The 25646-nt window shown below is 41.4% G+C and overlaps 1 protein-coding gene across 3 annotated transcripts in view; it reads left to right on the top strand.

Moving 5' to 3' along the window:
- The window catches only part of RPS6KA2 (ribosomal protein S6 kinase A2), a 451617-nt gene extending 426850 nt beyond the window's left edge, over positions 1 to 24767 (top strand). For all 3 annotated transcript variants that reach the window (XM_045011087.1, XM_045011086.1, XM_045011088.1), the window contains 7 exons: positions 3643 to 3732; positions 7504 to 7662; positions 8934 to 9095; positions 16982 to 17058; positions 19252 to 19369; positions 23194 to 23331; positions 23762 to 24767. In XM_045011087.1, coding sequence (XP_044867022.1) covers positions 3643 to 3732; positions 7504 to 7662; positions 8934 to 9095; positions 16982 to 17058; positions 19252 to 19369; positions 23194 to 23331; positions 23762 to 23887 — 870 coding nt within the window. In that variant the 3' untranslated portion in view covers positions 23888 to 24767. The remainder of the gene's footprint in view (positions 1 to 3642; positions 3733 to 7503; positions 7663 to 8933; positions 9096 to 16981; positions 17059 to 19251; positions 19370 to 23193; positions 23332 to 23761) is intronic.
- The last annotated feature ends 879 nt before the right edge of the window (positions 24768 to 25646 follow it).

The raw sequence follows: 25646 nt of genomic DNA, 5'->3' as shown, positions 1-25646 counted from the left end.
ATGCATACTGCTCAGCAGCGAAGAAAGGACCATGGGATACACTTCAAGAATGGCATGTCCTTAATATGCTGCAAGCTGTGACTGTGTGTACACAATGACGGGCACTGAAAAAGGGCACTCTATCCCATGTGCACACTATTAGTGCAGCTTGCATAATGCATGCTGCAGACTAAACCCCTCATACAGACAAGCCCTCAGAAGGTTTGCAGATTGACTTGGGTGCCGATCATCATTCAGACGTTTGGCTGCCTATCTGAAGCTTCAACAAATTTATTCAGAGCTCAACAGTTTGGAAATCTACTGGAAATCAAACTACTTAACTACATAATAATAGTAGTAATACTTAGTGCTTTTCATCTTCCCAGAATTTAAGCTTTCTTTTTAGGAAAGAAATCCATAGCCCTTATGGAACCAGTGTAGCCAATGCAGGGCTCCTTGTTTGGAGCACATAGCCTGAAACAATAGCTTTGCAAAGTGAGAGGTTCCCCCTCTCAAATAAATGGGGTGTTAATATGGAAGATAGAAACACAGGAATTGCACACTGTCTCAGAGTCAGAACTGAGGCCGGTCTGCTCCAGTATGCTGGCTCCAACAGTGGCCAGCACAGGATGATACAGAGAAGTGTTAGACCCTCTACATAGGCAGAGGGGAGACATTAGTTCTCATCATAATCTCTAATAATTAGAGATTGTCTTAAACTCTGAAGCGTGAGTAAGAGGAAAAAGCATTGACCCCAGTGTGATGACGGAAGCCAGTTTCTAGCTTGTTAACTGTTTCACGGCAGATCAAAGCACGCAAGAAAGGAGAATGTCAATCATATTAGAAAGATATGCACAATCTACTTCAAATGGCATCTGAGCCTCACCAAGGGAGAGCCATGCCCTCTAGGGCATCTACCCACCACTAAACCTGGGTAGCTCATCAGAATCTTGCTTGATTGTATTTGGAATATCTGTATAGTCTACTGTGAGCAGTGCCTCATTTTGATATTTCAAGAGAGTACTTGAACAAGGTAAGATTTGTTCTCTGCACCCAACAGTGATGACACCTATGGCTAGGTTTTCAAAAGAACTCAGCACCCAAAACTCAGAGCTTTTTTGAAGATCTATTTGTGAGTATTCAACTTTTCTTCCAGCCATATTGTGAATCACTTTATCCTTCGCTGAAATGCCTCCACCTCTGGGCTGGAACCTGGCTGCTGTTTACCAGTACATCACAACAATTTTGTAGCGGAAGCGAAAAAGAAAGCGCAGGAGGAATTTAGGCAGGCAAAATGACAACTTTGCCCCTGTGGCCACTGCAGCATCAGAATATAAAAATTCCATATGCTGCAGTCAGTCTGAATTGGAGAATGATTTCTGCCACTGGTGATGCAGCTGTCTCCCTTGTTATTTATCAGTCACAGTTCGTCCGCAAACCACTGTGACAGTGTTGAAAAGAGGGATCATCACAGTGACAATCTGTTCTAGCATATCCTAGTGGCCTGCCCATGGGCCTGGGAGTCAGGAATAGAGGAGTTCTGTTCCCACCTCTGACGGTGTCTTTTGTGGCTTTGGACAAGTCATTTATTTAACCCATCTATCTCCATTTGTGAGATAACAACTGTGGGCGATAAATATTATGAGGATTAATTGTGTGTGTAGAGCACTTTGCAGATCAAAAGCATCATGAATAATACTTATTCATTATTAAATGATTCGCAGAGTAGCTCATAGCTGAGTGTTAGTTGTCTAAGTATTTGATCAGTGACTGAGATTTTTAAAGTGTATTTGTGTTCTCTCTTCTCTTGAAATAAGATAAATAGAATTTAAATAGACACTATATATTTTTTGTATTTCTGATTTAATCCTAAGTGCTTTATAACATATGCACTACTTGAAGTTTTCTTTCATAGAAATGTGTGTAATGAAAACAAATTAAGAACGTGTTAAGGCATCTCTCATTCTACTGACTACATACCAGGGGACCAGATCCTTAGCTGGTGTAAATTAGTGTAGCTCCACTGACTGCAAAGGAGCTAGATTGACTTACACTAGCTGAGGACCTGCCCTTGGATACTTTTTTATATGAAACAGTTACTGATTGATTGGGACATTTTAAGACTCAGGAGTCCTATGTGTAAATTCATTCAGTGAGAATATCCACGGTCTTCCTGAGCATTGTCTAGGTTCCCCTAAGCTAGGTGAATAACACTATTCTAAGAAGAAGTTGCTAGTAGGATTTTTTCCTTCCACCTGTTTTTGGAATTTCTTTTTCTCAGCATTTACTCACATGTGCAGAACTGCTGGCCCACACTCCGACAGTTGATATATACTTAAAATGTGTGAACCAACTGTTGACATGTAATCAAATTACTGATCTGTCCTCAAATGTGTACCCCCAACTGCTGATCTCCACATTAAATACAAATGTGTGCCACAGCTGATGTACACTAATAAGTATCAGTGTTAAGAAAGTCAGTGCTTTTAAGAAGTTTTTAGTTGTGGATGAAATTGTGTTAAATCTATACCATTGTGCTAGTTCTCATAGAGAACTACACGTGTCTGAAGTCTTAAGAGCCAAAAGTTAGTGAGTTACAAGTTTGTGAAAATGTCACATTTATTTTTTCAGAGCCCTATTATCCAAAAGTTTATCTGGTAGTGCCCCCAGAACTTCCCGGCGGGGGGGCGGAGGGAGTGTCTCATCTTTTGGCTGGAATTTCTCCTGGCCAGACATTTTTTAGAAAATTGGGCTTATATAGTGGAGTGGATCTTACAACTTTAGTTCTGGAGTTACAGCTGAGACTCCAGGGTAAGGCTAATTTCCTCTAGTTGTTTTGTAATTACTTTTGTTTATCATTTACATATAAGAAATGAAGAACCATTTAACAATCAGCAGTGAAAGCAATGCACTCAGCTGGGCAAGTGACCAAGCCTTTTTGACTGACATCCCAATTGTAGCAGGTAGAAATGTCGATGAGAAATAAATGACATCCTAGCAGCAGGCTCTATTTGCAGGGGGTGGCTTTTAAGCAGCAGGTGTAATGTTTTCCTTAGGCCTGCTGTCTACAGACTAGAATTTAGTCAAACTGTTTATGCCCCTGTACAGTGCAATAGATGTATGTATGGGTTGAATACAGAAAATGATGATGTACCAAGCAGTTGATGTTTTCTTCCTAGAATGGAGGTGACCACAGTTTGGCCTAGTGTGGCCCACAGAGAATAATAAATACAACGGGTTGCAGCTCAAGTCTGCTATACCTCCTTTATGCCTGTGAATGTCTTTCATAGGTCAATCAGCAATGAAAAAATATATCTGACAAGCAATTCCTATTTATCTACCGAGGAGGATGCAAATACAAGCCAGTGTTATGGCTGCCTGCATTTATTTTTTATGACACTATTCAAGTAGCTAATGTTCAAATTACACCCCTTGTAGTCACAATTGTTACAGGCATAAAAAGGGAGGCTGGGTGTTGTGCCATCTGTTTTCTGGCAGATTGCCATTGTGGTCCTTGGTATCACAGCACTTTGGCTGTCCTGTCCTAGAACAATGATTACCAGAAGAATATTAAATGTTAATACATTTAAATTAGACATTGTTGTGCTTGGTGATGGGTGCTGTCAGCCTGTATCTTACTGGTCTGTGTTTCCTTTATTCTAGATAATTGATAAGAGCAAACGAGACCCCTCTGAAGAAATTGAGATTCTCTTGAGATATGGGCAGCATCCAAACATCATTACTCTGAAAGATGTGAGTAGTCTGTGAGGACTTCAGCTTTAAACCATTCTCCTTTTAATATCAAGCTTACCTGCTCTGTAACTGAGAAACTCCCCTGTTTTAATGTCCAGTCATTTCAATTTTAAAGTGAGAGCCATTTGAATCCCAGAAAAAAATTTAGTTGAAAAATTATTGGACACAAAAATGGCAAGATTATCAGACCATGCATTCAGCAAATACTGTTTGGTCAACTCTAGCTAAAAGTGTATTTGAAATGACCCAGAAAGCTGGATAGAATAGAAATTAATTTGATTTTAAAAGACTTTTCATAACCAAAATCTTTCAATCTTCTTTTTGAAGTAGATTGTCGAACACTAATAATGAGGGTTCTGTAGATAACTAGAATGGCTATTTCCTGGTCAGTAACTGTTGACATACAGCTTCAGGTAATTGTTTTATTGAGAGGAGGATTGTTAACTAGGCCAGTAGGGCTTCCCCTGTTTTTTCTTGAGTGCCAGGAAGCCTTTAACTAACGTGAGCAACCAGAAAAGACAAGAAGAAGAGACCTTATTTTAACATTTAATATGAAACACAACATCTCTAAGGCCTTGTCTATGCTACCGAACTTTAGCAAAGATTTCTCACCAGTGCTAACGCCCCACCTCAGCTACACCAAAGGGAGCATCCGCCAAAGCCCTAGAGCCAAAATGACTTCTGGTGTTTTTATTCCCTTTCTCTGAGCAGCTTTAGTCAACATGGTGTAGAAATGTTGTAAGCTGCCGGAGTCTTGTCAACACTAGGAATCCACCTGCTGGCAGTCCTATTGGAAAATGGTCTTGCTAAAATCCCCTAGTATAGATGAGGCCTAACAGTGCTAGCTGCCTCATAAATGGCAGTAAAGGAAAAAGAGGAAGCCTGCTTCTGGGTTGTGGTGTGCTCTTGGGTGAGAGACTACTGATTTGTTCACTCCCTTAAAGAAAACACACCTCTGTGAGCTCATTTGTGTTGGAGCTCCTGGAGTATTGTATTTACAGAGCAGAGAGCCCTTGATTCCAGTGGAAGATGGAAAGCTGTGGAAAAGTGATCATCTGGACTTCCAAAACTTCAAAAAATCAAATATGACATTTTCTGTTTCCCCACTTCTTCCCCCATTCCAAGAATTGGGGAATGTTAAGGGACACAGGCACAGCCTAGTGCGTATCTATCCAAGAGCTACAGGAATTGGGAATGATCTAGCGTGAGATTCTAGGCACTCAGGGATTACAGTGATGAGCATGGTATAAGAATACAATACAGTAGAATAAATAAATAGAATACAATACAGTAGAATTCTATCCAAGCACAGAATGTTAATGCTTCTAGAATGCTGGCACTTTGCAGGTGGGTATCCAACTGAATGTTAGGAGAATGTGTGTAGATGTTGCTGCAGTTTTCCTGATCCCTCTTCCATTTGTTCCCCAAGAACTCAGTTCGACTCCAGTCTCATCATTCAGGTTCCTTTATTTGGTATACATCAAAGCTATGCTGAGTTGATCAGACTCAAGCGTAGGAGGGGTGCATGTAGGGTGTACCACACATCCAAAGTTACACAGCAAAACTTTACCTTATATACATTTTTAATAACACATGTATTCATAACCATACATTGTACCATATGCTTCATGGTAGGCTTGGTAAGTTTTCAGGAACCAATCCCTGTACAGTATGCTCTGTTCATGTAGAAACTGATCTTTACATTCCAGCATGTCCCTAGCATCCAGGTGCTCCTGCTAATCTTCCTCAGCACAGACATTTTGACTCCAGCATACTGTTTGTTAAGCCCCTGTTTACAATTTAACCTTCCATTCGACTTCCCAATGATGTCCACTAAGAAATGAGGCAAGTTATGTATATCAAGCCAGGCCTACAGACATATCTGTATTTAATACTCACATTATAATTCCTAGTCAATTCATTTGGACAATAGTCTACCATTGCCAGCACTTAGAGTGTAGTGGTGTGTGGTGTGTGTGTGTGTGTGTGTTTGTTTCAATAGACAGAAACACAGAGACATTATCCATAGTCTGTACACACAGGCACATAGGAATTGCCATACTGGATCAGACTTATCTTCATTTGGTCCAGTATCCTGTCTCCAACAGTGGCCAGCACTGGATGTTTTAGAGGAAAGTTCAAGAAACTCCTCGGCATATGTGGTCCCCATTAAGGTCTCATCCTAATCCCTAATAGTCAGAGATTGCCTTAAAACTGGCAGCATGAAGCTTTGTATCGCCTCCAAAATGGTTTAGCATTGATTATTATAACACTGGATATTCTCATTGTCCATATAACTGTCCAGTGTAGCAAAGGGGTATGAAATTAAAATAGCTATATTCCAGTTTGGACAAAAAGCTGATGCAAACAACTTATTCACCCGAATAGCAAAGCACATGTTATATGATATCGCGGAAAGTAAGTACCGATTAATCATAATGCAATTTGTTTGGCTGCTTCTGAGACAAAGGGAAACATTGATATTTAAAATGGCAAGTGCTACTCTGTAGAAATGGAAGAGAGCAAATAATTGTGAGGAAGTTTGGGCTAATGCCAGAAGAGATTTCAGGCTGCATTTGGAGGTGCTGCTTCTGCAGCTTGGTTTGTTAATATTTTGCAGACTTGATAGCAAATTATGAAAACTGGGTTTCTGTGCAGCTCAAGGTTCGATGAATAGTTGCTTCAGAGATGAGAAGAAAGTACAGTAACTCCTCACTTAACGTTGTAGTTATATTCTTGAAAAATGCAACTTTAAGTGAAACAATGTTAAGCGAATCCAATCTTACCATAAGAATTAATGTAAATGTGGGGGGCTTAGGTTCCAGGGGAATTTTTTTCCCAGACAAAAGACATTATATACATACACAGTATAAGTTTTAAACTCAGCAATGATGATTATGAAGCTTGGTTGAGGTGGTGGAGTCAGAGGGTGAAAGATGGATCGTCCAGCTGCTCCTCTTGCTGTTCTTTCCAAAGTGCCAGGGGGTTCTCAACCCCCAGCTCTGCCCAGGCCTGCCCTCACTCCACCCTTTCCCCCGAGGCCCTGTCCCTGCTTCACCCTTACCCCACCTCTTCCCACCCTGCTCCACCCTCCCACCCCGAGCACACCGTGTCCTCGCTCCTCCCCCCAGAACCTTCTGCGCACTGCAAAACAGCTGATCACGGTGGGTGGGAGACCCGGGGAGGGAGGAGGCGGCGGCTGCACACCATGTCCTCGCTCCTCCCATCTCCCTCCCAGAGCCTCTTGAACATCTGCAAATGCAGATGATTGTTGTGGGCCAGGGGTGTGGGGAAGCGCGCATCTGTGGGGCCTGCAGGTGGGTGGGAGGTGCTGGGGCGGGAGGAGGGGAGCTGTTAGGGAGGCTGCTGGCCCACCCTGGTTCCAAGTCCCCACCCGCTAGCTCCAACGGGCTGCTCTTCCAGAGGATCCCGCAAGTAGTGGGCAAAGTACTGTACTAGCAGGCGGTGGCCAGACAATGTGATAAGTGAACACTGCGCAACTTTAAATGAGTATATTCTCTAATAGATCAGTGATGTAATAACATTAACCAGGACGATGTTAAGTGAGGAGTTACTGTAATTAACCCTTTTTGTAAAAAGTTCACTTTTATGTTGCTGTTAAATACAAGGAGTATAAAATTCACTTCTCCTATATTAGCTCTGTTTTCTTCTTGCAATATCTTGCAATAACATGGCAAGATATCGCAGAGTGATCATTACTTGCTAGACTAATGGAACGGTGATGTATGATTGCTTCCTCTGCTCTTCTAGGTGTATGATGATGGGAAGTATGTGTACCTGGTGATGGAGCTAATGCGAGGAGGAGAGCTCTTAGACCGAATCCTTCGACAGAAGTGTTTCTCAGAACGAGAGGCTAGTGCTGTCCTTTGCACCATTACCAAGACGGTGGACTATCTGCATTCCCAAGGAGTAAGTATGATTACCTCTGTTCTCCATGTCAACCTTAATAAAAGCTGACCCTTAGAAAAGTAGCTTTGATGTTGCTTCTCAGGAAATAAATATTAAATAGGGAGGTTGCACAAAATGAACATTCAAAGGTGCAAAGAAATTTGGAAAGGGTTAATTGTTTTAATATTTAATAATTACATTTAAAAATTATTTGTCCAGTTTGTGAAATGGGATTAAAGCCACTCGTGCCATTCTCCAGGCCAAATACCTTATTTATGCAATGCCAAAGATTCTCATTGTCAAATCTATGTGGGCATTATTTATTCATATCACAATCATCATTGTAGTATCCAAGCACCATGTGGGCAAATATGAGCTCTTCAATAAAATATCAAAATCCTAGCCCTCGGACATTCACATCAGCATATAGGTGCATAAACAAATTCCCCTTTTTTAAGTTTATATGCTGATTTGAATATCTGATAGGGCAGGGTTTTGACAGCCGATTAATAGCACAACTTTTGACATTCGAGCCCCCTACAGATAGCAATTTGAAGTACTCTCCTTTCCCATTTGCCGGTGCATGCAACATTTTGGATGGGCCTCTAAAGTACCTTTTCCATTATCATCATCATGAGCAGGATGAATTCGTTTTGTACCAAGGCTGATACATTTTCATGAGTTTTGCATGGCTGCTATAGTTTATATCATTTATTTGCCCACCACTGAAATTCAGCCACTTCTAGTGAAATACACACTGCACAAAGGATTTTTAGGAAGGGAAATGAAAATGTCTCCCTTCAGTTGAGAGCCACTCATGGTAAGAGCAGCCAGAGAAAGAGCCTCACACTCAAATGAGTCCACGCTTTCCGCCTTTGGCAGTCTTCTCTCTTTTTTAATTGAAGGATTAAAACATTCAGAGTCAAAGAGCTTCCTATACTTTTAGAGGGATGTATTTTATTTGTATAGTAATCCCTTCTGTTAACCCACAAAAGAGATGCCTTTCCACTGGAACATCTGCCTCCCTCTTATATATCAGCAGAGGATGCAATTTGTATTATTATTTCTGATTTTAACAGAAGTGCAATTCTGTATCGATGCCATCAATTCACTCATTTAAAAGAGGGAAAAAAAGAGTGACATTCTTCAAAGGCCCACTCTTTCAAGGCAGGAACTGTTTTGCCCCCATACACACACTCCACCATCAGGAAAAATGTATAATGATGGTAACCAAGCCTGCAAGCTGTGTAATCATGCCCATGTTATTTATTTTTTATTTGTTTCCCGTTAAGGTTGTGCATCGAGATCTGAAGCCCAGTAACATTCTCTACATGGATGAGTCAGGAAACCCAGATTCCATCAGGATCTGTGACTTCGGATTTGCCAAACAGCTGAGAGCAGAGAATGGACTGCTCATGACACCTTGCTACACAGCCAACTTCGTAGCCCCTGAGGTAGGACTGTGTTTCATAAACGGTGGATACAGAATTTTATAACAAAAAGCATGTCTCTATCGCTGTCCTTCCTTTCTCTCACTGCCTGTAAAAAAGGAACAAAGCAGGAGTTAGAACAGAGACAAGTTTTATGTGCCCTGTTACCAGCCATCCCTAGTCCTATCATTCCTTGTGGGTGGTTAGCTTTCCCCATGTCCCTACTAACTGTAGCCATGTGTGGTTGGGACTTACTTAGCAGACATGCCAAAACCATGGGGAAAAAAATAGAAATTAGGTTTGTTTTTGGCTTAATTGGCTTGTGAGTTGCTTGTTGGCCAGTTTTTGGCTTGTAGCTTGTTTTTTTTTTGATTGGCTCCTGGCAAGTAGGGGCAAGGGGGAGAGTCAGGGGTGCACAGTGGGCCCACCACAGTCCCAGACTGCACGCCAGGGGGGATCTAGTCACATAGTGTGTTAGGGTTCTTAGGGATTTGCTTGTTTTGCAGGGCCGGCTCCAGATTTTCTGCCGCCCCAAGTGGCCCAAAAAAAGGGCGGGGGGAGGGGGCGATCGGTGGCAGCTCAATCGCTCAGCTGCATTCTTCAGCAGCAGTTCAGTGGCGGGTCCTTCACTCCTCTTCCTCTTCTGTTGCACTTCGGTGGCAGCTCGAAGAGGAAGAGAAGGGACTGAGGGACCCGCCACTGAATTGCCGCCGAAGACCCCGGACGTGCCACCCCTTTGAATTGGCCGCCCCAGGCACCTGCTTCCTTAGCTGGTGCCTGGAGCCAGCCCTGTTGTTTTGGCCTTGTTTTGAAATGGGATTAGCTTGATTTTTGGCTTATTAACAGGATGCTTATTTACCGCGTGACAGTTGGCAACTGTTACTTAGGTGTCACTTTGGCTGATTACTCCAGGTTAGGTATCTCTTTTTCCCCAGTTGCTTCACTTATGAGGTCAGAAGGTTGTTTCCCCTTCAATGTACCTCATCCAAACAAAGTTAATCTCAAAATGATTATACGAAACCAAGATTAATTAAGAATCAAGAGAGAAAAATTCTTGGAATGAAATCCTGGCCCCACTGAAGTCAATGGGAGTTTTGCTAATGGCTTCATTGGTTCTATGATTTCAGGAGCTTAAATCAAAAGAAACAGCCTGCAAAACATCTCTGACCTGGAACTCCTCAAATAGTAATCCAGCCAGATAGAATCTGTGTGGTTATAGTGAAGATGAAAAAGGCATTACAGGTTTAATGAACTCTCCTCACCTAAGCTTAGCCCATCCTCCTCTTACTCTTTGTGTGGCAGCATGTCTGAACTCCTTCTTGGCATCACATCTCTGGATTCATTTCCCATCTGGGGCAGTTTCTGATACCATTATTCATGATGGATAGTATCTCACTCCATGAGCAATCCCACTGAAGTCAATGGGACTACTCATAGAGTAACATGCTGTTTAGTGTGGGGAAGGGTATCAGAATCTGGCCCTCTGTGTTTTCTCTTCTTTCTATCTGTGATACTTAAATGCCCCCGTCACTGTAGTATCTGAGCACCTCCCAGTTTTTAATGTCTGGTGTCCTTACAACACCCCTGTGAGCGTGAGAAGTGCTATTATCCTCAGCACTTACAGATGGGGAACTGAGGCAGAGAGAGGCCAAGTGACTTGAACAAGGTAACAGAAGCTGGATCCAGGTTAGCACTAACCCAAGCTAGTGTTTTTCTTCGTTATTGCCCCTAATCTTGTGATAACCATGCCCATGGCTTTGGTTCCTTACCTGTTCAGACTATTTAGGCTGCTCACTATGGTTCAGCTCTGGAAACTCTCATCTGTCCTTCTATGAAGTATCAACAAGTTTATCTCCTGGATGATTGTTAGTTATTTGTTCCAATCAGGTTTTACTAGCTTAAGCAAGTCCCTGAATATACAACTCTAATTGTTTATCTACCTCTGCTGGTTACTACCCAATAACAGAGTACACAATTATTACATATCACAAAATTATGTATCATTCCACTATCAAATACCATTTTTCCCTTGGACAGTATGCAATCCTCAACCTCTTTTGCCTCCTAATTTCCTTACTCTCCTGCCCAAAAAAGTAGCAACTTGTTATCTGCCTGTAACTACGAAGTAAGTGATTGTCTTATCTTCCTACAGACAATACTTTTGGGAAGTTTTTTAGAATTTGGATCATATACCCCAAATTCTTTAAAAATGACTTTTGTTTAATTGACGGCATCTCATCTTCAGATGATGTGGCTCATTGTGTTAGACACACAGTCATGTTCCATGACACACATGCCGCAGCCATGATTAACATATAAAAATGCAGATATTTTATTAATTCTTCCATTGTCAAGTTACATTTTTGGTCCGTTATTTTGTTGCTGTTGGTCTGGTTATCCATCGTGGAAATAGCTCTTTAAAATATATCAGAATAAATGAAAAACGTACTGTGGTACCATGACACTTTAATTTTTAAGATGAAAATTGACCACATGAGAGAGATTGTCATTTTCATGTCATTTAAATATTGTCATTTTCTGAAAGATGTCACATGCCTACAGTATCTGATTTCTCTTTTCATTATGGAATATCTTTTGTACACTGTCCATAATCGGAAACACTGCCAGATCAACACATCGTCAGATTAGACTTTAGTGAGCTGAATTCAGATCAGAAATCATATTCCTAACCATTCTCAATGAGCCAGGCAAGTCCTACTAATGCAGGAAACAACATTGCCATCACTGACAGTTCGCATGAAAGCCTTAAGTGCTGCTCCTGTGACATAATGCTGCTCGTCAGCTCAGATTTGTCTTTTACTGGCTCAGGTCAACCCCCACTGCAACCATTTCCTCCCATATGTATGTGAAATTAAATAGGAAGTTAGGAAGGAGATCGATACAAGAGAAGGATAGCAGAGGTGTAATGTCCGGTTTGCATATATAAATCTTTATTTTGGAAAGCCTTTAATTTTTGGTATTAGATGCTAACAGGGCTATTGCAGGATAAAATATCATAGATGGTAAAAGATGCCTAAGAGGAAGAACCAGCATGCCACCTGGTGGGAGCAGTGCTCTCTGTAAAGAATAAATAGCATGGTTCAGTCAGGAATAAACAAACCACAGCACCGAGCATTACATAACAGAGTAAAAGAGGATCATTTGGGGTAAAATAAGGAGCCTTCATTCTTCAAAATTCAGCCAAACTCTGGACAGAATTTTGGCATGCAAAAACGTAAGATTTTTCTTCCCATTCTTGTATGCTTCCTAGTTCCCACTACAACCAGAAACAGAAATGCTAAAGTACCAGAGAGAGAGCCTATTTTCACAATATTTCAGCCCCGTAATATACAATCTAAAAGTTAGATGATTTTGGATACACATCTGGATGATTGTTAGAAATCAGTGGAGCCATCTGAAGTTTACCCATCACTACAAATGACCTAAGAACCATATATATGTACATTGGAAACCACATTCTGTCCCTTAGGAGATCTCAGCTCTTATATACATGACAGGTTCTCTGACTTCCATGAGGACAGGATAACACACCTTCTCTTGTAAAGCCCTTTTAACAAGAAGACTTTTAGGGAACTTGTGAAAAAGATACAAATACCTGATCTGTGCACACAGGACTAGTAACTGCATACAAATTTGTTTACTGACCTTTTCAAAAGTCAGACCTTTAGAACCCAGTTCACACAACAGCCATTTTTACACTGTTGTGGCAGCTTAAAGGGATCCCTTAAGTGTGTGTAACTATACACCTGGTGTAAGCCCCTTTCACTCTGACAGAGCAGCGTATAAGGTCTTTAGTGTAAATGAGAATGTATCTGATTTTAGTGCAGATGCTTATTGTTATTATAGTTGTGCCCAGAAGCCCCATTGTGCTAGTCACTGTACAAACATAGGCATGGTCTGTGCTAGGCCTTTTTGCCAAAAATGTCCCACCCTGCTACCATCTGTTGAGTTTCACCAGTGGGAGCTGGAGCATAGACAGGGTGCTGGTGGCTGCTGGCACTTAAATCACTGCGTTACTGTAGACCTGGACATGATGCTTAAAACATCAGTGGTGCCTAGTAGCTCTGACTAGCCCATTGTTACCACCAGTGGCAGCAACAATAGGGAATTTTTGGCCAACAGTCTTTTCTGAGTAATTGCACACCTACTTTTTCCAGATTCCCTACAGCATAAGCTTGCACAAGGGTAGATTTTGCACCAAAAAGTGTGCAAATTTTCTGCCTAAATACCAGGTCTTTGGCTTCCAAAATGGATACATTATTTGAGGTACTTTGGAACCGCTCCATTTTATTTCATGCAGCTGTAAAAATCAGTGTCACGGACTATAATAGTTATTTTGGAAGCTAAAACACACCCCAATACCTGTTCTTATTTTACTAGATGTTAAAATTGTCATGATGCAGTAGCCAGCCAGTACAGTCAATACTGAACACAGATATACTGTACTTTTAAACTCTTTAGAATTTTTTTAGAATTAGAATAATTGCCCTCAAGTCATGACTGTCTTGGGTAAGGTAGCTTTTTCCAAGGTAGCAGATGCACACTCAGCACATCTGTCAGATGGAGAGATTGTTTTGCCTTGTCATTGGTATTTGCTAAAGTTTACCTAGGCAGGATTTTCTGAAGCCACTTTTTTCATAGATTCCAAGGACAGAAGGGACTATTACCATCATCCAAACTTGCTTCTTGTCGAACACAGACCAGGGAACTCCACCCCCCTCCAGCAAAAAAAAAAATTCCTAGAGCAGTTCTTTTAGAAAAACATTCAATCTTGATTTTAAAATTATCAGTGTTGGAGAATCCACCACAACCTTTCAATGAAGCAATATCACTAATCGGTGCTAGGGCTCCAGGACAGAAAAAAAAAAGTTGCAGAATGTTCCTTCCTTTTGTAGCGTTTTGCAGGGAGGTCACTGTATCTAGTGATGCTATCACGTGGGAAAAACTGATCTTCTATAACAACTGCAATCTCAAAATGTAAGCAGAATACTGACTCACTTTTAAAGCAGTAGGGAAGCAAATACAAAAGCTAATTATTCTTTCCCTCCTGAGGGTAAGAATGCTATAAGGCCCTTCTCAGAACATCAGGGATCCCCTGTTCTTCCCCCACCCTGAGAGATTTACACCATTGTAACTCCACTCACTTGAATGGCGTTACTCCTAATTTACACCACTGCAGATGACATCTGAATCAGGCCCCTTGTGTTGTGCTAGCTGTCCATGTGGCCTAAAGGACTGAACATAGCTCCCACTCTGGTTCTGCACCAGTATTAAGTCAGTTGGGCAGATCTCTTCAGAGCACCTTAGGACTTGTCTACACAAGGGAAAATGGTCAAGTTTGGCTTTGTTAATGTAATGCCGACAGACCCTGGTCGTCGGTGGACGGGATCGAATCTGGGACCTCTGGAGCTTTGTGCATGAGCATCTACAGCATGAGAGCTAACACTGTAGAAAAGACTCATTCATCTCTCTCTAAGTGGTCTCAGTGACACTAGATGGGACAGAACACCACACTCAGGAGGTGTGTGGGTTATATTACCATATGCTCATTAAGCCCAATCTAAACCAGACCACTTTTCTTAGTGTAGAGGCAGGGTAACTTCTTTAGCTCTAGTTTAGGAGGTAGAGTGTTACTCTTCATCTACACTGGGGGGGAGGGGTTTGAATAAACCTGACCTAAACACAATCTTTATCCTAGCCCAGACAAAGACAAAGTGCTTTCTCTTCCCCCTCAAATCTGAGCTTGCTGAATCTGCAACATTCTTTGTTACTTCCAACCCAGGAGTCTTAGAATAGAAAAACAGATAAAGTTTTAAAATGCCTTAGCTAACACATTTTAACAAATATGTTATACACTGTAGCAGAAAGGGCTTTACACCTTTAAAAATGCATTAGCTGGTCAGAATGGACCTTCAGGGAGCGTAAAGTAAAAACTGTCAACCTGTGTCTGCACTGAAGACAAGGTCTCATTTAAATTGGAGTTAGCTAACCCTGATCTAATCTTGACTTCTCTTTCTAATGTAGACATATCCTTTGAAAGTTAGAACCCCACAGTGACATTTTTGCCTAGTCACTTTTCAAGGTATAACTGCACTTTAAATTAACCTTGCTGTATGAAATTTTCTTTGTAAGCTAGCACATAGCTGCTGCTTCTTGCTTTTGAGGAATATTTATTCATTTAAAAACAAAAACAAAAAACAAAAAATTATACATAGTACGTTTTTTAAAAGCCAAAATGAAAAACACTATAGACAGAGCCAAAAAAAAAAAACCCATCACCACCACTCCAGTAACAATTCCCTATTACAAAGCAAAGCCTAGACGATCCATACATTATTTTACACATACGAAAAGTAGAATCAGATTATATACCACCATTCCTCTGGTGTAGCCCTATTGACTACTGAGTGTACGTAAAGGTGGCAGAATCTGGCCCTTAATGATCTCTAGACCTTTGTTATGGAAAATCCTGATACCAAAGGCTGAGACAAGTGTATCAGGAATTTTACAAGAATGAGAACAAACCAACCAAACAAAATCAACTCTCTCCAGAACAGTGGTGCTGGAACAATTGTTTACAGCAGGGGTGCTGAGAGGCACTGAACCAGACTGTATATCCTGTATATCATGGAAACCACTTTAAGCCAGGGGCTGCAGCAGCACCCCCCACACCTCTAGTTCCAGTACCTATGCTCCAAAACTCCAGCAGGTCATGATTTTGACTTTTGTGTTAGGGCACATAAGTATCATGACATGGTGTAATACAGTGTAATGCCCATGCATCATGTTCCACAAAAGAGCCTAGGCAGTAGTAAGTATTTCCTTTCTCCTTCTACACACACCACTTGGTAGACATAAGTTACTGGGTTATTGATGTAAAATGAATATTGCTGCGTGACCCCAAAAATTCTTCAGTTACTTTACTATCTTCCCATATGCAGTAACAGCTTTGCTGTAACTTCAGAAGTTTTCAGGCCTTTATTTTCCAATGTTCATATGTACAAATGCATGATGTGCACGCAGCTAGTGAGAGTGGGTGGGCAAACTGGGTATTGATCTGAAAATGACTGATCATGTGTCATTCTGGCAATTTGTATGTACAAATACCTGATCTGTGCACACAGGACTGGTAACTGCATATAAATTTGTACACTGACCTTTTCAAAAATCAAACCTTTAGAACCCAGTTCACACAACAGCCATTTTTACACTGTTCTGGCAGCTTAAAGGGATCCCTTAAGTGTGCGTAACTATATACCTTGTGTAAGCCCCCTTCACTCTGACAGAGCAGCATATAAGGTCTTTAGTGTAAATGAGAATGTTTCCTAATGTCCAGAATCATTTTAACCAAGCTCTGTAGAGAAGCTCACATTTGCTGCAATAGTAAATCTAGAAATGTCTCTCTCAGTCTCATTATTGTTTTCTTCTGTGATTATTTTGCATGTCATGGGATGACTATAACTTGAGTTACATTGTCCAAAGTAGTTACATATTTTCCTACGTGTGTGTGAATAGTTGCTTGTATTCGTTGCCTTTAAAATCCACCTTCCCCACTGCCCCTTCCCAGCCCATCAGTCTTATTTGGCTTCTTTAGAGTTGTGTGTCTAGGACCAGCTAAATAGATTCTATTATCTTCAACAAAATGGTAAATGTACCCCCCCTTCCATCCGATAGTTGCCCAGGCAAACAATTACTGACTGTTTTGCTGCCCTAGGCAACTCCTTATTCCACCTGTACACTAGAGGAAGCTCTGCAAAATGTTAACAAATCACTGCCATAACATACACATTTTCCTGAAATTCAAAATTCAAATCACTGCCATAACATCCACATTTTCCTGAAATTCAGGAGCATGAATTAACCTTGTCTCTTTTGATTTCCTTATGTAGGTCCTGAAACGACAAGGTTATGATGCAGCCTGTGACATCTGGAGCTTAGGGATCCTGTTGTACACCATGTTGGCAGGGTAAGTGCGAGATTTCTGGTGCAGGTACTTCAAAACTGATTAAAGTCATAAACAAGTCATGGATAAATACAAATGCAATGTATTTTGAGAGATTAAAGCAATTGCAGCAGACCAAAAAAAAACCTGGCACTTTCAGAACTGATTTAGGCACTTAGCCTATGTCCCATAGATTCTCAGTGAGACTTAAGCTACTAAATGCCTACATCACTTAAGATAAAATTTCCCAAAGTGCTTAAGTGTATAATGTAGGAATAGTCTATTAAAGAGCCAGATCCTGTTCGCCTTATTCATATGAGGAGTTTCATTAATTTCAATGTTAAGGTGTGTTCTATTCAGGTTCCTGTACTGTGCTCATCACTGTGGTATCTGAGCACCTATGAAAAGGAGAAAAGTTGTGTTTTCAGGTGCAATTTGAAAAACAGATGGAGGCTCCAAGATGCAGACAGAATAGGAAGGTTGCTTCTGATGGCAAGAGTTACAAAGGAGAAGGCTCTCCTACCAGCAGTAAGATTGTAGAAAGAGACAAACTAGCAAAAGGAGTGAGTGCTGGGGGAGCTGGATGGAGGGAACTAGAAAGGGAAAGGAGGTATAGATGTGGTGGCTAAGGTTAAAGACAGACATAAGAGGATGATGGTAAATTGAAAGGGGTAGAGAAGGCTGAGAATGAAGAAGAGTTGGTTTGAATCTGAAAGTCGGTGTGAAATTCAGAGAACACAAACCAGAAACAAAAATTGTCAAACCCCTTGCAAACTAAAAATGTCAAATTTCTTATGGCACTAGTAGAGGAATGGCTGGCTGGCCACAGCGTAGAGTCCATGCCCATTTGTCATATCTAATCACTAGTTGAATTTTTGCAATGTCCTTTAAAACACATAGACCAGATACTTTCTAGTTCAGCAGTGAAGAAGAACTTGAATTCCTTCCTCAGATTTGTATGGAAAACACGTACTCTGAGTCCATCTCTCTGTCACTCACATCTTTTGCCTCATCCATTACAAAAAAGATGCCAGCACTTCAAATACTAGCTATTTAGTGGTGATTAGAATTGTTCAGAAACTGTGTTAGATATGTGAGACGCTTCAGGAAAAACGTGCAAAGCCTGTCTGGCCTGCACTGCAAATCAAGTCAGTTTCTGCTCTGAACTAAAGCAATGTCTTACAGTCCCTTACTTCACTGTGGTCTCTGAAAAAAGCAGTCTGTGTTTAACTAATACCACATATTTACAGCAATATACGGCAAGAAGAGATAAGGACTTTAAGGACTACACATTATCTGTGATCAGTTTATCTTACCCGTTAGATTAATTACCATAACTGCTTTTTAAAAATGTAATCCTTAAAAGAAAATCTGAATACCCATCAGACAATCTCATACGGACCCTGCCATTGGGCCAAGAGCTGGGGAGGAGCAATAGCATGCAGCCTCCCCCGCTGAAAAGCCCTCTCCCAGATGCCTTGGTTGTAGTTTTGAGCCTGAGCCTGAGTTTGTTGGGCGTGCAGGAGGTTCTCCTTCATAAATTGTCCCACCTGTTCAAGATGTTCATACCTTTGTAGGACCTGCTGTAACATGGTTTGAGACAATGACTACTGCTCTTCCCTGGCATCTTTTAAGGAAGTCCAGGATTCCTCCAGGCTGTCAGCCATATAAAAGTTCAAAAGGTGAGAAGCCTGTTGAGATCCAGGGCACCTCTTGTATTCCAAAGAGGAGATGGCTCAGGGGTGGGGAGACAGGCTTTTCCATAACCCTATCACAGGTGCTTGTTTTCCTGCTTTCTTCATCTCAGAAGATATCAGAGCTTGTACCTCCTGCCTCTTATGTCATAATTCCACTACTTTGCCAATCACCCTGGCTATAAGGTAGACTAGACCTGAAGTTTTAAGGTTTAAAAAAAAATGGAGAAAAATCCCATACACTTAAAAAAAAATCAGAAAGAAACAGGAAGAAAACAAAGGTGCATTTGTGTTTTCTTCACAGGACAATTTCAAGGGGATGGTATAGCATTTGTCCATGAGAAACTCTCACATAGCTGAATAAAAATTAAAGGCTTGTTTCTGCAGTCTTTACTTAGATTAAATGCCTAATGATATCAATGAGAGCTAGGGCTGCGGAATCAGGCCCTATAATTGTACACGTAAAAATCTGCAGTACATAAAGATACATCTTTTTAAAGTTAACACAATGTTTGTTTCACAGATTCACCCCTTTTGCAAATGGACCAGATGACACCCCAGAAGAGATACTGGCCAGGATTGGCAGTGGAAAGTATGCACTTGCAGGAGGAAACTGGGATTCAGTGTCCGATGCTGCCAAGGTCAGCAGATTCTTTGTTTTTATCCTGCTTTCCAAAAAGGGGTCATTCTGCAAGATGTAAGGTTCTTTTAAGCAAGGGGAGGTGAAATCAGCAGCTGTATTAGTTCCATACATTCTATTTTAATGAGCACTATGTCAAAATGGTTCTGTGTGACTTATTACATTGTTTCAGGAATGTAAGACTTAATGCAGCATCATAACACAAATAAATGAAATTTAATATCCAAGTCCAACAAAAAATCCTTTTCAATTCGGTTGAACTTTTCAAAATATATAGGGCAGCCCAAAACGGCAAATGTCCGGTTTAACTGTGGATCACTGTGTGACCCCCAAAGGTAAACCCTTTAAAAGGCAACCCATAAATTAGTATTTTTAACATGCACTTAGATATGTTTGTTGTTATAGTTTTGTATTATTACTAATACTTTGCCTTTGCATAGCACTTTTCATTCAAGTATCTCAGTTGACTTTACAAACATTGATTTCTCTCTCACAGTCACTTGTGAGGAAGGTAAATATCCTTGTCCTGATTTTACAAATGAGAAAAGTGCAGCACAAAGTGATTATGGCCAAAATTTTCAGAAATGGCCACTTATTTTGGGTACCCAAATTTGTGATACTTTTGGCCTGGTTTTCAGAGGTGCTGAGCACCCACAGCTCCTCTTGACTTCATATGAAGTGTTTTGAGCGTTGGCCTGCTAAACCCAGGGTTGTGAGTTCAATCCTTGAGGGGGCCACTTAAGGATCGGGGCCAAAATCAGTACTTGGGCCTGCTAGTGAAAGCAGGGTGCTGGACTCGATGACCCTTCGGGGTCCCTTCCAGTTCTAGGAGATAGGTATATCTCCATTTTTTAAAAAAAAAGGCCCAAGGTGTATCTCAAATGGACACCCATACCTCCAAGTACACCTCTACCTCGATATAACGCTGTCCTTGGGAGCCAAAATATCTTACCATGTTATAAGTGAAACCGTGTTATATTGAACTTGCTTTGCTCCACCAGAGTGCACACCCCACCCCCCGAGCACTGCGTTACCACATTATATCCAAATTCGTGTTATATTGGGTGGCGTTATATCAAGGTAGCGCTGTATTGGTCACATCTATACATTTTAGCCAAAGGGACTTGCCCAACATCAGAAAATAAGTCTGTGGAAGAGCTGGAATTAGAACAAATATCTCCTAAGTTCTAACCACAAAACTATCTTCATTTCTCCTGTATTCTTTTAGAGTTTAAGGCCAGAAGAAACCATTAGATCATCTAATCTGACCTCCTGTGTATTAGTGGCCACAGAATTTCACCCAGTTATCTCTGTATTGAGCCGAATAACTTGTGCTTGACTAAACCTTATCTTCTAGCCTTGATTTGAAGATGTTAAGAGATGGAGAATCCACCACTTCCCTTGCTAGTTTGTTCCAATGGTTAATCGCCTAAATTGTTTAAAATGTGTGCCTTATTTCCAATTTGAATTTTTCTGGTTTATTCTTCTAGTCATTGATGGTCCTTATACCTCTCTCCACTAAAGTAAAGAGCCCTTTAGTACCTGGGTATTTTCTCTCCGTGGAGGTACTTAAATATTGTAATCAAGTGACCTTTCAATCTTCTCTTGATAAAGTGGACAAATTGCACTCTAAGTCTCACTGTAAGAAATTTTCTCCAGCCCTCAAATCATTTTTGTGGCTCTTCTTTCTGCACCCTCTTCAGTTTTTCAAGAACCTTTTTTAAAATGTGGACCCAGCACTGTGCACAGTATTCCAGGATAGGTCTTACCAATGCCATGAACAGAGGTAAAATAGCCTCTCTACTCCCTGCTCCCCATTTAGACATCCAAGGATCACGAGTCCTTTTTGCCACAGCATCACGCTGGTAGCTCATGTTCCGCTGCTTGTTCACCATGACCCCTAAATGCTTTTCAGAGTCACTGCTATCCAGGATTCAGTCCCCCATTCTGTAGGTAGAGCCTGCATTCCTTGTTCCTAGCTGTACAACTTTGCATTTGGCTGTATTAAAATGTTTTTGTTTAAATTGGTAGTTTACCAAGCAATCCAGATAGCTCAGTCTGAATGCCTATCGGGTGGGAGCAGGGACAGGGACAGGCTCCCTAGACCCCCCCCTCCATGTGCCACTGTCTTTTGTTTACCCTCTCTTCTCCCCGCCCCCCTTGGCAGTCTTTGGAGGAAACTCTCTGCAGGCCACCACCCACAAGCCAGTGTTTGGCTCTTGTTCCTCCACTTCTTTTGCAGGAGGGTGAGGGGAGGGGAATAGATCTGGCTGGAACAAGGACCAGTCTCTCAGGCAGCCCTAGAGAATCAGCTCTAAGGACTTAGTCCCATGGAGTCTATTGCCAGCTCACAGGGTTTACCTTCTACCCCTCTTCCTGGTGCATATTGTTTACCATCAGTCGGGGTAGCTATGGGATCAGTATGTCTTGCAGTTATCTCCTCCTTGGCTGGATTTCCTCTGTCACCAGCCATCCCTGGGCAGAGCAATTTCCTCCCCACTTTAAGCTCCTCCCCCTCCAGGCAGAGCAAGCCTTGCAGGTGTGTCTCGTTGGCATGGAACAGGCTCAGAGGAACTAGTTAGCCCCCTCCCCTGCACACCAGGGTGAGCGCGCCCCTTCACACTGCCCTGTCTTCATCGTTATTTTCCATTCCACCAATCTGTGTGTCATCCACTGATTTCATCAGTAGTGATTTTATATATACTTTTAGCTCATTGAAGGAAATGTTGAATAGTTCCAGACCGAGAACCAATATCTTCAGAACCCCACTAGAAATACTCCCATTTCAACGACTCCCCATTGACAACTATTTTGAGTTCTCAGACAGTTCTTGATCCATTTAATTCAGGTCTGAAGAACAGCTATGAGTAAGCTCGAAAGTTTGTCTCTAACCAACAGAAGTTGGTTCAATCAAAGATATTACCTCACCCATCTTGTCTCTCTAGTATCCTGGGACCAACACAGCTGCTACAACAACATCACTGCATACAAACCTTATTGTAACAATTAGTTGGGACCAAACAGGTTAAACTGAATTCAAAAAATATTTATAATTATTAATTAAACTAGAGGCTTTTTAATTAAAAAAATGTGTTTCATGCTTGTCAGCAATGTGGGAATCACATAACTTAGTATAATAAAGGTGGAAGGGTGTAAATAGTGAACATTCTCAAGCTGGTGACTTACAGTAACATTTCCTCAGTGACCAAGGAATCTATGTTCCACTTTCAAAAGTGACTTAGGAGCCTTTAATATCCCCAAAACAACAAGAAGTCCAGTGGCACCTTAAAGACTAACAGATTTATTTGGGCATAAGCTTTCGTGGATAAAAAAACCTCACTTCAGATAAATCTGTTAGTCTTTAAGGTGCCATCAGACTCCTTGTTGTTTTTGTGGATACAGACTAACACGGCTACACCTCTGATACTTTAATATTCCTGTAGGAAACTATTTTTTCCCCTAATTTGTGTGTTGGTTTTGGTTAGTTTTGTTTTCTCATTGTTAGAGAAGTAACTAGTTCATCTCACCTGCGCAGACCAATTGTCAAATAATGATGTTTTAATAGGGTGTCCAGTTTCATATTAATATGTTCAGATAGTCTCTTAGGTTCTTAAATGTCAGTATGAAATTTGGTTTTACTTCTGAAAATTACAAGGGATTATAAAGGCCTGGATGCATTGCACTGTCCATTTAAATACTGCTGATGAAACTACCATGAGTAAGGGGAAAATCTAAGTAAAAATATTTTCAGTCAGACTCTGAAAACCTCAATTGATGTTTTTTTACATTTCTCTCCCACCCCATTTCCTTCTCCTTCAACCACAGGATATTGTGTCCAAGATGCTTCATGTAGATCCTCATCAGCGCCTAACAGCAGTCCAAGTGCTAAGACACCCATGGATAGTGAACAGGGAATATCTATCTCAAAATCAACTCAGCAGACAGGATGTTCACCTGGTGAAGGTACACAGCATCTTTTTCCTGAGAACAGTAACTTCCTGAGTAACAGTGAAAAGATAGGATTTGCATTAACAACTTGGAGATACAGGAAATAAGGGGGTTATTTTCAAAGGAGCCCAAGATAATACGGTATTACATTAAATGTAATACTATTTTACACACATCATCTACTAGTTATTATAACTTTCTTCTGTGTTGTAATGAACTAGCTCAAGTGTGTGTGTGTGTGTGTATATATATATGTATGTACATACCAGTATGTATGTACCATACCCTTGTGGGGTGGAATTGGAACCACTCAGCTGTGTGCTAAGGCCTATACTACTAACAGCAACTAGAGATTCTCCTTTCTCTTGGTGGGAGGAACTAGGAAAGGGAGGGTACTAATGAAAGAACTTATTTTAAGCCAAGTATTTTCTCTTTTATTTTACAGGGTGCAATGGCAGCCACGTACTTTGCTTTAAACAGAACACCTCAGGCACCAAGGCTGGAGCCTGTATTGTCCTCCAATCTGGCTCAGAGGAGGGGCATGAAAAGACTTACCTCAACAAGGTTATAGCAGATCCCAAAAATGCCTCACTGAAACCCACAGTTTGTTATTCAAGAGGTTCATCTTTATTACTCAGTTAACAGAACTTTGGACAACTTGCACATGAAGTCACCAGAATCAGCAGAAGTCCAGCATAAGGCAAAGTTACCCTTTGCTGTTTTATTTTTTACATTTGGGCTAGGATCCTGAATCAGCAGCTTCTCCAAGATGTGCCAATTGCCCTATTTCCTTATTGACTTAAAGCCAAATAAAATAGATTCCCTCCCAACCCCAAGTACTATTTTTGAATCCTTAAGATGTTCTGAGATCACTTTTTTAAAGCACTTTTCACAGTGAAAGCAAGCAGTTTGATTTAAAAGTTTTCAGCTGTGCCAGCATCTGCATCATGGTGAATTGGCTCAACCAGTCAGCAGTATACATCTACTGATCATCAGCTGCACTGAAGCCCATCTCAAAGGAATTGAAGGTTGAGGAGACATGGTGCCAAATATCAGACTTAGAAAAAACTCTGTACAAAGTGAAGGAGAAAGAGCTGTCACTGATGAACACATCTCCTGATTCTGAGAAATCTTGTGAACTCTCCCACTCTCATCTGATGTTGAATAAAGTATGGAACAGTGACGGACCCTTTAAGAGCAGATGTCACGAGCCCTAATATATCGAGGTTTGGCAGAGAACACTGGGAACTGCAGTCTCCAAAAGGGATTGTTAGGTCTCATGTGAATGAGGAGGTCAGATGTCTGACCAAGACTATTTGAGTAGGAGCCTGTGGCTCAGAGAGGAGGTATCAGGGCCGGCTCCAGGCACCAGCTTAGCAAGCAGGTGCTTGGGGCGGCCACTCCGGAGCAGGGCGGCACATTCAGGTATTCGGCGGCAATTCGGCAGAGGATCCCTCACTCCCACTCGGAGCGAAGGACCTCCCACTGAATTATCGCAGATCGCGATCGCGGCTTTTTTTTTTTTTTTTTTGGCTGCTTGGGGCAGCAAAACCCCTGGAACCGGCCCTGGGAGGTATGCCCTATGTTTGGCCTCTCCATAGTAGCAGGCTTGAGAAACAGAAGACATGAAGATGGCTGGTGGAATAGAGCCAGGAAAAGACCTGGGACAGACCTACAGACAGCACACTGAAAGACCCCAAGGAGGGTTATTGCCAGAAGGAAGTCACTTGGACAAGATAGTGCAAGAGGGGTGTTAAAGTCAGTTGAAACTCACAGTTAAGGTGGCAGGAAGTCCCCCTTTTTATAACTGTGCCAACTAGACTAGTGGATTGTTGAGCCCAGGAGAGGCTAAATGGACTATCATTCTTGTTCCCCCAGGTCTTTTCCTGGGTCTATTCCACCAGCCTTCCTCAGTTTGTTTGCACAGGTCTGCTACTCTGGAGAGATCAAATCTAACGCATATCTCCATCCACTGCCCTCCTTCTATAGTCTTGGCTTGTCACCTGACACACACTCCCATAGACACATGACACTCAACAGTTCATCCCTGGGAAATGTACTCTCCAGGTTCCCTGCTTTTAAAGGGCCAAACCTTTAATTATGCCTGGGCTCACAGCACTCTCCCATAAAGGAGCCACCTGAGCCTTACAAGGTATTTAAATAATATTATTAATAATAAATAATAATAATAATAATAATAATAAAGAATACTGTGCTATTGAGACAAAATCAACCATACTCAGATTGCAGAGTTTTCCAGGTGTGGGGAAAGAAAACTTCACCAGAAAAGTCGTAGTAAAACAAATCTTCTTTTGCATTTCCTGATTTCA

This window comes from Mauremys mutica, chromosome 3 (assembly GCF_020497125.1).
Source record: "Mauremys mutica isolate MM-2020 ecotype Southern chromosome 3, ASM2049712v1, whole genome shotgun sequence".
NCBI classification, from domain to species: domain Eukaryota; kingdom Metazoa; phylum Chordata; order Testudines; family Geoemydidae; genus Mauremys; species Mauremys mutica.
The sequence above is the reverse complement of the archived record's forward strand: the minus strand, read 5'-3'. Positions and strand labels throughout refer to the sequence as shown.